General features: G+C 45.7%; 1 protein-coding gene across 3 annotated transcripts in view; it reads right to left on the bottom strand.

The window, feature by feature from the left end:
- The window catches only part of LOC126416650 (uncharacterized), a 392,607-nt gene that overhangs the window by 60,523 nt on the left and 318,329 nt on the right, over positions 1-13,755 (bottom strand). For 2 of the 3 annotated variants that reach the window (XM_050084444.1, XM_050084445.1), the window contains one exon: positions 6,858-7,138. In XM_050084444.1, coding sequence (XP_049940401.1) covers positions 6,858-7,138 — 281 coding nt within the window. The remainder of the gene's footprint in view (positions 1-6,857; positions 7,139-13,755) is intronic. The other variant, XR_007575486.1, reaches the window with a different exon arrangement.

Here is a 13,755-nt window from a genome sequence, read left to right as displayed (position 1 = left end):
CTGACGTTAAAGAGCTATGGCAGCAGACGACCGACGCGTGTACTTTTATTAACAGCATGACGTCGCCTGCAGCGCATGTCGTGGGCTCGTGACCATATGAGTTGAACCCTAGACGCCTGGAAAACCATGACCTGGTCAGATGGCTCCAGACTGCAGTTATTAAGAGCTGATGGAAGGGTTCGAGTGTGGCGCAAACCCCATGAAGCGATGGACCCAAATCACTATGCAAGCAGGTGGTAGCTCTGTAATGGTGTGGGCTGTGTTTACATAGACTGGACTGGGCTCTCTGATGGAAGTTGTTATGTTTGGCTACTTGGATCTTATTTGCAGCCATTCATGGAGTTCGTGTTCCCAAAGAACGATGGAATTTTTATGGAATGCAATGTGCCGTGTCACCAGGCCACAATATTGTTCGCGGTTAATTTGAAGAACATTCTGGACAATTCGAACGAATGGTTTATCGACCCAGATAGCCCGACATGAATCCCATCTAACATTTATGGGACATAATCGAGAGGTCAGCTCGTGCATAAAATCCTGTACAAGAAACACTTTCGCAATTTGGGACTGCTATAAAGGTTCAGTATTTCTGCAGGGCTCTTCCGACGACTAGTTGAGTCCATGTCGCATCGAGCTGCCGCACTAAGCCGTGCAAAAGGAAGTCCAACACTATATTAAGAGGTGTCCTGTGACTTTTGTCATCCTGGTATATAAAGATCTGTCATCATTCCCTCTGCTCACTACGAGGTATTTGGCCTTATCCACATTAATCTTTATGCCAGCTCTCATTAGATCTTCCATCAACACTTTCACCATCTGAACCAGATCATTCTCATTCTGTGTTACTAACACCGCATCATCCGCATAGACTACGGTGCTGATCCTTCTACCCAGCTGTACCCCTGTCTTCAGGCTTGTTACCTTTGTCAGTGTTCTTTCCAGAACCAGATTGGACAGATGTAGGAGAGGCAGTCTCCTTGCCACACCTCACTCGACACCTCGAACTTCTCCGACACCTTTACTTTCCCTTCCACCATGCACGTTGTTTTTTGTATTCACGCTTGTGCTACTTTTATTAGATTTCTCTGAACTTCCGTTCTTTGAAGTTTTTATCGTTTTGCTTATATTGTTACATTCTAGTTATCCTATGTGTCTTTTAGTATGACATTAAATAAATAATACTGAACAGTGAAATTATACAACCTTATCAAGAGAAAAATGTAGAAATGAAAGAAAACAAAAAGAATTAAGGAAAAGAGGAAGAAAACCCACCACCACAGGACCCTCTGTTCCCGTTCCGTTACAATGGTAATCAGCCATCTTGGAATTGCTCAAAACTGCCAAACATACAGTTCGATAGATACCATCAACAATTTCATTTTTTCGAGGTGATATCCTTGTACAACTTTGGCTGGTACCACGCCTAACTGCTTAATACTCTGTGGACGGAGCCCGAGTAGTACTCGGGCAACAGCAGTTAGTCAGGCAACTGTACACCGAGTCTTGCTCGTTCTGTGGGTAAAAATTTGTAGCTAACGTTGCGCATCTTGCCATCTTTCGGTTGCCATGTAGACTGTGCAAGGAAGTCTCTGCACTGTACTTTCCCGTAGTTTTCGAATTCTTTAAGTATCTGTACTATACAAAAGCGCGTTTTATGATTCTGCTCTGTGTTGAGTCTAATTCTGCTTTCGTCTGCAACTTTTACCTTTACTGGTCCACGGTTCGTGCTATACATAGTTTTGACATTCGGAATTTCGATGATAGCGATGTTTTCAATGCTCTGGAAGAAGAAATCGGCAAGTCAAGCTCAGAAAGGGGAGCTTATGGTTTTGATATTGATCCAGATTTCTATGTGGCTCTTTGCTCAGGTAAGTAATAAATAAAAGAAAATGATGTGGTAAAGCGTTGGTAACCATAGCCCGTGGTCTAGGGGTAGCGTCTTTGATTCATAATCAAAACGTCTTCGGTCCCGGGTTTGATCCCCGCCACTGCCTAAATAATCAGCATTGGCGGGTGAAGTTCCGGCATAAGAAGTCCGCCTCATTCTGCCAACGGCCTTGTCAAAGAGGGCGGAGGAGCGGATAGAGGTTCAGGGCACTCTCTTGTCCTAGGGGTGGGAAATTGCCCCTAAAGGCGGAAGAATCAGCAATGATCAACGACATGAGGATGCAGAAGGCAATGGAAACCACTGCATTAAAGACACGTAACGTGTATCCACAGGACATGTGGCCTGTAATTGAAGAAGCGTCATGATGATCTCTCCATTGGCAAAAGATTCCGGAATAGTCCCCCATTCGGATCTCCGGGAGGGGACTGCCAAGGGGGAGATTACCATGAGAAAAAGATTGAATAATCAACGAAAGGATAACGTTCTACGAGTCGGGGCGTGGAATGTCAGAAGCTTGAACGTGGTAGGGAAACTAGAAAATCTGAAAAGGGAAATGCAAAGGCTCAATCTAGATATAGTAGGGGTCAGTGGAGTGAAGTGGAAAGAAGACAAGGATTTCTGGTCAGATGAGTATCGGGTAATATCAACAGCAGCAGAAAATGGTATAACAGGTGTAGGATTCGTTATGAATAGGAAGGTAGGGCAGAGGGTGTGTTACTGTGAACAGTTCAGTGACCGGGTTGTTCTAATCAGAATTGACAGCAGACCAACACCGACAACGATAGTTCAGGTATACATGCCGACGTCGCAAGCTGAAGATGAACAGATAGAGAAAGTGTATGAGGATATTGAAAGGGTAATGCAGTATGTAAAGGGGGACGAAAATCTAATAGTCATGGGCGACTGGAATGCAGTTGTAGGGGAAGGAGTAGAAGAAAAGGTTACAGGAGAATATGAGCTTGGGACAAGGAATGAAAGAGGAGAAAGACTAATTGAGTTCTGTAACAAGTTTCAGCTAGTAATAGCGAATACCCTGTTCAAGAATCACAAGAGGAGGAGGTATACTTGGAAAAGCCCGGGAGATACGGGAAGATTTCAATTAGATTACATCATGGTCAGACAGAGATTCCGAAATCAGATACTGGACTGTAAGGCGTACCCAGGAGCAGATATAGACTCAGATCACAATATAGTAGTGATGAAGAGTAGGCTGAAGTTCAAGACATTAGTCAGGAAGAATCAATACGCAAAGAAGTGGAATACGGAAGTACTAAGGAATGACGAGATACGTTTGAAGTTCTCTAACGCTATAGATACAGCGATAAGGAATAGCGCAGTAGGCAGTACAGTTAAAGAGGAATGAACATCTCTAAAAAGGGCCATCACAGAAGTTGGGAAGGGAAACATAGGTACAAAGAAGGTAGCTGCGAAGAAACCATGGGTAACAGAAGAAATACTTCAGTTGATTGATGAAAGGAGGAAGCACAAACACGTTCCGGGAAAATCAGGAATACAGAAATACAAGTTCAAAAATGGTTCAAATGGCTCTGAGCACTATGGGACTCAACTGCTGAGGTCATTAGTCCCCTAGAACTTAGAACTAGTTAAACCTAACTAACCTAAGGACATCACAAACATCCATGCCCGAGGCAGGATTCGAACCTGCGACCGTAGCGGTCTTGCGGTTCCAGACTGCAGCGCCTTTAACCGCACGGCCACTTCGGCCGGCTCAGAAATACAAGTCGCTGAGGAATGAAATAAATAGGAAGTGCAGGGAAGCTAAGACGAAATGGCTGCAGGAAAAATGTGAAGACATCGAAAAAGATATGATTGTCGGAAGGACAGACTCAGCATACAGGAAAGTCAAAACAACCTTTGGTGACATTAAAAGCAACGGTGGTAACATTAAGAGTGCAACGGGAATTCCACTGTTAAATGCAGAGGAGAGAGAAGATAGGTGCAAAGGATACATTGAAAATCTCTATGAGGGTGAAGATTTGTCTGATGTGATAGAAGAAGAAACAGGAGTCGATTTAGAAGAGATAGGGGATCCAGTATTAGAATCGGAATTTAAGAGGGCTTTGGAGGACTTACAGTCAAATAAGGCAGAAGGGATAGATAACATTCCATCAGAATTACTAAAATCATTGGGGGAAGTGGCAACAAAACGACTATTCACGTTGGTGTGCAGAATATATGAGTCTGGCGACATACCATCTGACTTCCGGAAAAGCATCATCCACACAATTCCGAAGACGGCAAGAGCTAACAAGCGCGAGAATTATCGCACAATCAGCTTAACAGCTCATGCATCGAAGCTGCTTACAAGAATAATATATAGAAGAATGGAAAAGAAAATTGAGAATACGCTAGGTGACGATCAGTTTGGCTTTAGGAAAAGTAAAGGGACGAGAGAGGCAATTCTGACGTTACAGCTAATAATGGAAGCAAGGCTAAAGAAAAATCAAGACACTTTCATAGGATTTGTCGACCTGGAAAAAGCGTTCGACAATATAAAATGGTGCAAGCTGTTCGAGATTCTGAAAAAAGTAAGGGTAAGCTATAGGAGAGACGGGTCATATACAATATGTACAACAACCAAGAGGGAATAATAAGAGTGGACGATCAAGAACGAAGTGCTCGTATTAAGAAGGGTGTAAGACAAGGCTGTAGCCTTTCGCCCCTACTCTTCAATCTGTACATCGAGAAAGCAATGAGGGAAATAAAAGAAAGGTTCAGGAGTGGAATTAAAATACAAAGTGAAAGGATGTCAATGATACGATTCGCTGATGACATTGCTATCCTGAGTGAAAGTGAAGAAGAATTAAATGATCTGCTGAACGGAATGAACAGTCTAATGAGTACACAGTATGGTCTGAGAGTAAATCGGAGAAAGACGAAGGTAATGAGAAGTAGTAGAAATGAGAACAGCGAGAAACTTAACATCAGGATTGAAGGTCACGAAGTCAATGAAGTTAAGGAATTCTGCTACCTAGGCAGTAAAATAACCAATGACGGACGGAGCAAGGAGGACATCAAAAGCAGACTCGCTATGGCAAAAAAAGGCATTTCTGGCCAAGAGAAGTCTACTAATATCAAATACCGGCCTTAATTTGAGGAAGAAATTTCTGAGGATGTACGTCTGGAGTACAGCATTGTATGGTAGTGAAACATGGACTGTGGGAAAACCGGAACAGAAGAGAATCGAAGCATTTGAGATACGGTGCAATAGACGAATGTTGAAAATTAGGTGGACTGATAACGTAAGGAATGAGGAGGTTCTATGCAGAATCGGAGAGGAAAGGAATATGTGGAAAACACTGATAAGGAGAAGGGACAGGTTGATAGGACATCTGCTAAGACATGAGGGAATGACTTCCATGGTACTAGAGGGAGCTGTAGAGGGCAAAAACTGTAATGTGAATAAGAGCCAGAAGGAAACGACGCGCCGAGAAGAAATAAGCAGTCCATATTGTAATGTAGCTGTTTGTATGCCTGAAAACATTCGAAACTCAGCCAAATTACGAGTAAGAACGTGTGTAAGAGTTTTTCATCGCAATAAAAACGTGATTCAGTAAAATATTTCCTACGTCTGCTAATTTTAATATTTCATAATAAGATTTTTTAAAATTAGATAAATGAAGAGTTTTCACATACTCTGAAAAGCCAAAGAAACTGGTGCACCTACCTAATATCGTGTAGGGCCCCCGCGAGCACGCAGAAGTGCCTCAACACGACGTGGCATGGACTCGACTAATGCCTAATGTAGTGCTAGAGGGAATTGACACCATGAATCTTGCAGGGCTCTCTATAAATCCGTAAGAGTACGAGGGGGTGGAGATCTCTTCTGAACAACACATTGCAAGGCATCCCAGATACGCTGGGGAGTTTGGTGGCAATCGGAAGTGTTTAAACTCAGAAGAGTGTTCCTGGAGCCACTCTGTAGCATTTCTGGACGTGTGGGGTGGCGCATTCTCCTGCTGGAATTGCCCAAGTCCGTCGGAATGCAAAATGGACATGAATGGATGCAGGTGATCAGACAGGATGTTTACGTATGTGTCACCTGTCACAGTCGTATCTAGACGTATCAGGGGTCCCATATCACTCGAGTTGCACACATCCCACACCATTACAGGGCTTGAACAGTCCTCTGCTGACATGAAGGGTCCATAGTTTCATGAGGTTGTCTCGATTTCCCGTACATGTCCATCCGCTCGATACAATTTGAAACGAGACTCGAGCCACCAGGCAACATATTTCCTGTCATCAAGTCCAATGTCGATGCTGACGGGCCCAGGCGAGGTGTAAAGCTTTGTGTCGTGCAGTCATCAAGGGCACACGACTGGTGCTTCGGCTCCAAAAGCACATAGCGATGATGTTTCGTTGAATGGTTCGCACGCTGACACTTGTTGATGGCCCAGCATTGAAATCTGCAGCAATTTGCGGAAGGGTTGTACTTCTGTCACGTTGAACGATTCTCTTCAGTCGTCGTTGGTCCCGTTCTTGCAGGATCTTTTTCCTACCGCAGCAGTGTCGGAAACTGTTGTTTTACTGGACTTCTGATATACACGGTACAGTCGTGAAATGGTCGTACGGGAAAATCGCTACCTCGGCGATGCTGTGCCCCATCGCTCGTGCGTCGACCATAACACCACGTTAAACTCACTTAAATCTTGATAACGTGCCATTGTAGCTGCAGTACCCGATTCTAACAACTGCGCCAGAGACTTGTCTCATACAGGCGTTGCCGATCGCAGCACCTTATGTTGCCTATTTATATTTTTCTGTATTTGAATATGCAAGCCTCTACCAGTTTGTTTGGCGCTTCAGTGTAAAATGAAACATTATACACGTTTATTGCAACCACAGGTACAAAGCAGTGATTTTAGAAAAATCTGTTAAAGCAGTAGTTCAGCTGCCACGATCGAGGGCAGTATCGAATGCGTTAGTGTAATTAGGCAGCACCCACCTTACTTTGTAGACCCTCCTGTAGTCTCCTCCGAGCCGGTAATCGTCCTGCATGTCACGCAGCGCGAGCGTGAAGAGGTAGTCGAGCGGGTGCGGCGCGGCTGCGGCTGCTGCTGCGGGGTCCTGGGTTCGCTGCCCGAGTAGCCGCCGCTGGCGGGCCAGCGCGCCCGCAGACACCACCACCACCACCCTGACGTCCTGCCGCCGCAGCTGCCGCCACAGCCAGCCCACCGGCGCGGGGAACACCTCCTCCAGCCGCCTGCTGTCCAGCGGGTCCAGCACCTGCGAGGCACATTCTGGACAGTCCAGCGAGGCTCTCCTCTACAGTCGGATTTACGAACGGTGGCGTGTGTGCTAATCTCCAGGGTGACAATTATTGAACTATATGAAACGAAATCGTCATAACTTCTGAACGGTTTGTGTTAGTCAGTTATTATTGCTTCGTCATTTAGCAAAATTGGCGCATTTGGGGGACTGAGAATCCGTATTTCGCGATCGAGAAGTCTCTTCACCCTCAATGGGTGACTGGTGTGAAATGTCCAGCCACGGAATAATCGGTGCGACATTCCTTTATGACACTGTACCGAATGGTACGTGAAGTTTTTGGAAGATGATTTCGTTTATCCAAAGTGACCCTGATTTTGACAAGATGTGGTTCATGCAAGACGTAGCTCCACCCCATCGAAGCAGGACAAGATTTGATGTCCTGGAGGAGCACTTTGGGGACCGCATTCTGGCTCTGCGGTACCCAGAAGCCACTGGCATGGGCCTAGATTGGTCGCCATATTATCCAAATCTGAACACATGCGACTCCTTTTTGTCGGGCTGTATTAAGGCCAAAGTGTACGGCAATGACGCCAAAACCATAGCTGAACTAAAAACAGCCATTCAAGAGGTCATCGACAGCATCGATATTGCGACACTTCAGCGGGTCTTTGACATTTTCGCTATTCGTCTGCGCCACATCACCACCACTGATGGCAGACCTATCGAACATGTGATAACCTAAATCTAAATACACTCCTGGAAATTGAAATAAGAACACCGTGAATTCATTGTCCTAGGAAGGGGAAACTTTATTGACACATTCCTGGGGTCAGATACATCACATGATCACACTGACAGAACCACAGGCACATAGACACAGGCAACAGAGCATGCACAATGTCGGCACTAATACAGTGTATATCCACCTTTCGCAGCAATGCAGGCTGCTATTCTCCCATGGAGACGATCGTAGAGATGCTGGATGTAGTCCTGTGGAACGGCTTGCCATGCCATTTCCACCTGGCGCCTCAGTTGGACCAGCGTTCGTGCTGGACGTGCAGACCGCGTGAGACGACGCTTCATCCAGTCCCAAACATGCTCAATGGGGGACAGATCCGGAGATCTTGCTGGCCAGGGTAGTTGACTTACACCTTCTAGAGCACGTTGGGTGGCACGGGATACATGCGGACGTGCATTGTCCTGTTGGAACAGCAAGTTCCCTTGCCGGTCTAGGAATGGTAGAACGATGGGTTCGATGACGGTTTGGATGTACCGTGCACTATTCAGTGTCCCCTCGACGATCACCAGTGGTGTACGGCCAGTGTAGGAGATCGCTCCCCACACCATGATGCCGGGTGTTGGCCCTGTGTGCCTCGGTCGTATGCAGTCCTGATTGTGGCGCTCACCTGCACGGCGCCAAACACGCATACGACCATCATTGGCACCAAGGCAGAAGCGACTCTCATCGCTGAAGACGACATGTCTCCATTCGTCCCTCCATTCACGCCTGTCGCGACACCACTGGAGGCGGGCTGCACGATGTTGGGGCGTGAGCGGAAGACGGCCTAACGGTGTGCGGGACCGTAGCCCAGCTTCATGGTGACGGTTGCGAATGGTCCTCGCCGATACCCCAGGAGCAACAGTGTCCCTAATTTGCTGGGAAGTGGCGGTGCGGTCCCCTACGGCACTGCGTAGGATCCTACGGTCTTGGCGTGCATCCGTGCGTCGCTGCGGTCCGGTCCCAGGTCGACGGGCACGTGCACCTTCCGCCGACCACTGGCGACAACATCGATGCACTGTGGAGACCTCACGCCCCACGTGTTGAACAATTCGGCGGTACGTACACCCGGCCTCCCGCATGCCCACTATACGCCCTCGCTCAAAGTCCGTCAACTGCACATACGGTTCACGTCCACGCTGTCGCGGCATGCTACCAGTGTTAAAGACTGCGATGGAGCTCCGTATGCCACGGAAAACTGGCTGACACTGACGGCGGCGGTGCACAAATGCTGCGCAGCTAGCGCCATTCGACGGCCAACACCGCGGTTCCTGGTGTGTCCGCTGTGCCGTGCGTGTGATCATTGCTTGTACAGCCCTCTCGCAGTGTCCGGAGCAAGTATGGTGGGTCTGACACACCGGTGTCAATGTGTTCTTTTTTCCATTTCCAGGAGTGTATTTGTAGTTACATAACTGCGTAGGCTTCCACGGCCAGAGTCAGTCGGCATAAAAGTTTTCTGGGTATGGTACCGCGTCATATTGTATTAAATTACGAGAAAACCAACGTTTCAGCCATGGTTGCAGCGGCCTTCTTCTGGGTCTACTGGTCAGTAGTGACGTTTGCATGCTGAGTAAAGTGTGTGCACGCCGTAGTTCGTAACTAATTTACGTCTTTTTCATACAGTCCAATAATTGTCACCATGTACATCGCGTACTCCGACAGCCAATGAGTATGTTGGTTGGTTCGTTGGTTTGGGGGAAGGGACCAAACAGCGAGGTCATCGGTCTCGTCGGATTAGGGAAGAATGGGGAAGAAATCGGGCGTACCCTTTCAGAGGAACCATCCCGGCATTTGTCTGAAGAGATTTAGGGAAATCACGGAAAACCTTAATTAGGATGGCCGGACGCGGGTTTGAACCGTCGTCCTCCAGCATGAGAATTCAATAGTACTCTGTGCATCCTGCTGTGAAAGTTGTAGCCAACGCGAGAATTAGACATGATCGTAGCGAATCATTTAGAGATTTTTCATCTCATTTCTTGCAACTTGTCATCGCTAATAATCGCTCGTAATAAGCGAAAAATTCTACGTTAGGAAGCGAGAGACATAATTTGCAGGATACACGCTTTCTTCAAGTACACAGCACGTGTACGCACATACCATAACTGTCACTTGAAACCGGCAAACAAACAAATCCCTGTCAGTGCCCCGACCTGTCCAAACTGCCATCGTTCGTGAATCGGACTAGAGCCGCCAAAAAGTTTTGTATACGCAGGAAACCACTCCCTCAGCCTTCCGTGCCCAAAACCAAGTGGTCGTGTCACACTCTGTTTTTCAATCATTTTAGAGCCACTCGACAAAGCTTGAGCAATAAATGTAATGTTATCAGCGCATAGTAGACACTAAGAAAGCATATTGTAACAATTCTGGCTCTTGCACTCATGATTATTTTATTGTAAATCAATGTGTATACTAAATGTATGGCTACGTAGGACCTAGTCATCTGTTGTGAGCGATAGCCAAGTGCAAGTTGATTCCCGATAATGTATGTGGTCTTCAGTGAATTTGGCTACAAGAGAGCACTGTTGTCGTTGTGGTCTTCAGTCCAAAGACTGGTTTGATGCGGCTCTCCAAGCTACTCTATCCTGTGCAAGCCTCTTCATCTCAGAGAAATTACTGCAACCTATATGCCTCTGAATCTGCTTACTGTATTCATCTCTTGGTCTCCCTCTACGATTTTTACCCCTCAGTACAAAACTGGTGATCCGTTGAGGTTCCAGTACATGTCCTAGCAAACGATCGGTTTTTTTAGTCAGCTTGTACCGAAAATTTCCTTCTCCCCAATTCTGTTCGGTACTTCCTCATTAGTTACGTGATCTGACCATCTAATCTCCAGCATTCTTCTGTAGCACCACATTTCAAAAGCTTCTATTATCTTCTTGTCTAAACTGTTTACTGTCTATGTTTCTCTTCCATACGTGACTACACTCGATACAAATACTTTGAGAAAGGACTTCCTGACGCTTAAATATATATCCGATGTTAACAAATTTTTCTTCTTCACAAATGCTCTTCTTGCCGTTGCAAGTATACGTTTTATATCCTTCCTACTTCGACCATCTTTAGTTTCTTGCTTCCCAAATAGCAAAACTCATTTACTACTTTAAGTGTCTCACATAATAATCTAATTCCCTCAGCATCACCTGATTTAATTCGACTACATTCCATTATCCTCGTTTTGCTTTTGTTGATATTCATCTTGTATCCTCCTTTCAAGACAGTGCCCATTCCGTTCAACTGCTCTTCCAAGTCCTTTGCTGTCTCTAACAGAATTACAATGTCATCGGAAAACCTCAAAGCTTTTATTTCTTCTCCCTGAACTATAATTCCTACACCAAATTTTTCTTTGGTTGCCTTTACTGCTTGTTGAATGTACACATGAAATAACATCGGGGATAGGCTACAACCATGTCTCACTCTCTTCTCAACCACTGCCTTCCTTTCACACCCCTCGGCTCTTATAGCTGCCATCTGGTTTCTGCGCAAGTTGTGTATTGCGTTTCGCTCGTATTTTATCCCTGCTACCTTCAGAATTTCGAAGAGAGTATTCCAGTCAATATTGTCAAAAGCTTCCTCTAAGTCCACAAACAAAAGCTTCCTCTAAGTCCACAAATGCTATAAATGTAGGTTCGCCTTTCCTTAACCTATGTTCGAAGATAAGTCGTACAGTCAATGTTGCCTTGCGTGTTCCTACATTTCTCCGGAAACACACTGATTTTCCCCGAGGTCTACATCTACCAGTTTTTCCATTGTTCTGTACAGAATGAATATTTAATAAATGGACAACAGATTATAATTGCGAAGCATAATCTAGGCACAAGTGCGTGAGCGCGATAAAAGCATGTTTATGAGAATAATTCATGCATGCTGCCAATGACTGCAAGAATAGTTAGTGCATTAAAGAAAGAACCCAGAAAAACAAGTACAAACACCAGAAGGTAGCCAAAGCGCATAATAGAAGCAGCTAGCTGGTTGTGAAACAATATACAGGGCTATTACAAATGATTGAAGCGATTTCATAAATTCACTGTAGCTCCATTCATTGACATACGGTCACGACACACTACAGATACGTAGAAAAACTCATAAAGTTTTGTTCGGCTGACGCCGCACTTCAGGTTTCTGCCGCCTGAGCGCTCGAGAGCGCAGTGAGACAAAATGGCGACAGGAGCCGAGAAAGCGTATGTCGTGCTTGAAATGCACTCACATCAGTCAGTCATAACAGTGCAACGACACTTCAGGACGAAGTTCAACAAAGATCCACCAACTGCTAACTCCATTCGGCGATGGTATGCGCAGTTTAAAGCTTCTGGATGGCTCTGTAAGGGGAAATCAACGGGTCGGCCTTGCAGTGAGCGAAGAAACGGTTGAACGCGTGCGGGCAAGTTTCACGCGTAGCCCGCGGAAGTCGACGAATAGAGCAAGCAGGGAGCTAAACGTACCACAGCCGACGGTTTGGAAAATCTTACGGAAAAGGCTAAAGCAGAAGCCTTACCGTTTACAATTGCTACAAGCCCTGACACCCGATGACAAAGTCAAACGCTTTGAATTTTCGGCGCGGTGGAGACCATGATCAGCAATTCATGTCATGGCCTCCACGCTCTCCCGACTTAACCCCATGCGATTTCTTTCTGTGGGGTTATGTGAAAGATTCAGTGTTTAAACCTCCTCTACCAAGAAACGTGCCAGAACTGCGAGCTCGCATCAACGATGCTTTCGAACTCATTGATGGGGACATGCTGCGCCGAGTGTGGGAGGAACTTGATTATCGGCTTGATGTCTGCCGAATCACAAAAGGGGTACATATCGAACATTTGTGAATGCTTAAAAAAACTTTGAGTTTTTGTATGTGTGTGCAAAGCAGTGTGAAAATATCTCAAATAATAAAGTTATTGTAGAGCTGTGAAATCGCTTCAATCATTTGTAATAACCCTGTAACTACGCAAGTACAAAGTCATGTCGTTGCTGAAACGGTGATAGGAACGTTGAACCATTCTTATGACTCTCATACAGCATGAAGCTGGGAGTCGGCAGCAGATTCTGAATCCAGCTCAGCCTCTGTACTCAGTACTAAGATAGAGACATCCCTCTGCATCACTGAAAGATCTATCTCATCAGCCTCCCTGCAACAAGTCTTTACTCTCTGGTCCCCTAGGGGCAAGTGTTCTCCATTTTAACGTTCTGAAACTTGACTGTTTCTACCAGAATAGGAATCTCACTATTGAATGCGTACTAGCAGACATTGTGACTTCCATCCAGAGACAGTTTTGTAAAAAGGTTAAAATATCTCCTGCTCCTGCAGACTTTGCTGTAATTAATCGATAGTGCTCTGGCATGAGGAGGGAGCCAGAAGAACTCTCCCACTCCATGGTATAATTCTGAAGCTGACAAACTGAAAGGCTTACGTGTAGAGCACACAAATGAGAATGTGTGCACCGCACAGAAACAAACTCTATAAATTAGTGAGAAAGCCTGTTAGAAGGATTTGAAATGAAGATTCTCCCGTGATGTGTCTGGTGAGGCCACGGCGGTCCCCATACTCTACTGTCTCTGAAAGGCGATACCGGGCTTAGATTTTCTAAAAGGATTCTTCGCTGTGTCTCAACTATCTGTTTTTTGGCAGATAGTTGGTCGTCTGTACCACCTGGTGTACAGGGATGGGCGAAGCAAATCCCACTTTCGACTACCTGCGCTGATGTCAGCCTTCAGTCCTGAACACATTTATGGCTTTTCATGGCCCTTTTATGTAAACTTTTATGTTGGCCCACCCAGCTTGGAACCTTTCAATTCTGCAGAAAAATGTCAGGACCTTCGCTGTAATAAAAGAAGGGAAGATAAGAAGCAATTAGCTGGGAAG

Source organism: Schistocerca serialis, chromosome 8, assembly GCF_023864345.2.
Source record: "Schistocerca serialis cubense isolate TAMUIC-IGC-003099 chromosome 8, iqSchSeri2.2, whole genome shotgun sequence".
In the NCBI taxonomy this organism is placed as follows: domain Eukaryota; kingdom Metazoa; phylum Arthropoda; class Insecta; order Orthoptera; family Acrididae; genus Schistocerca; species Schistocerca serialis.
This window is presented reverse-complemented; position numbering and strand designations above follow the sequence as displayed.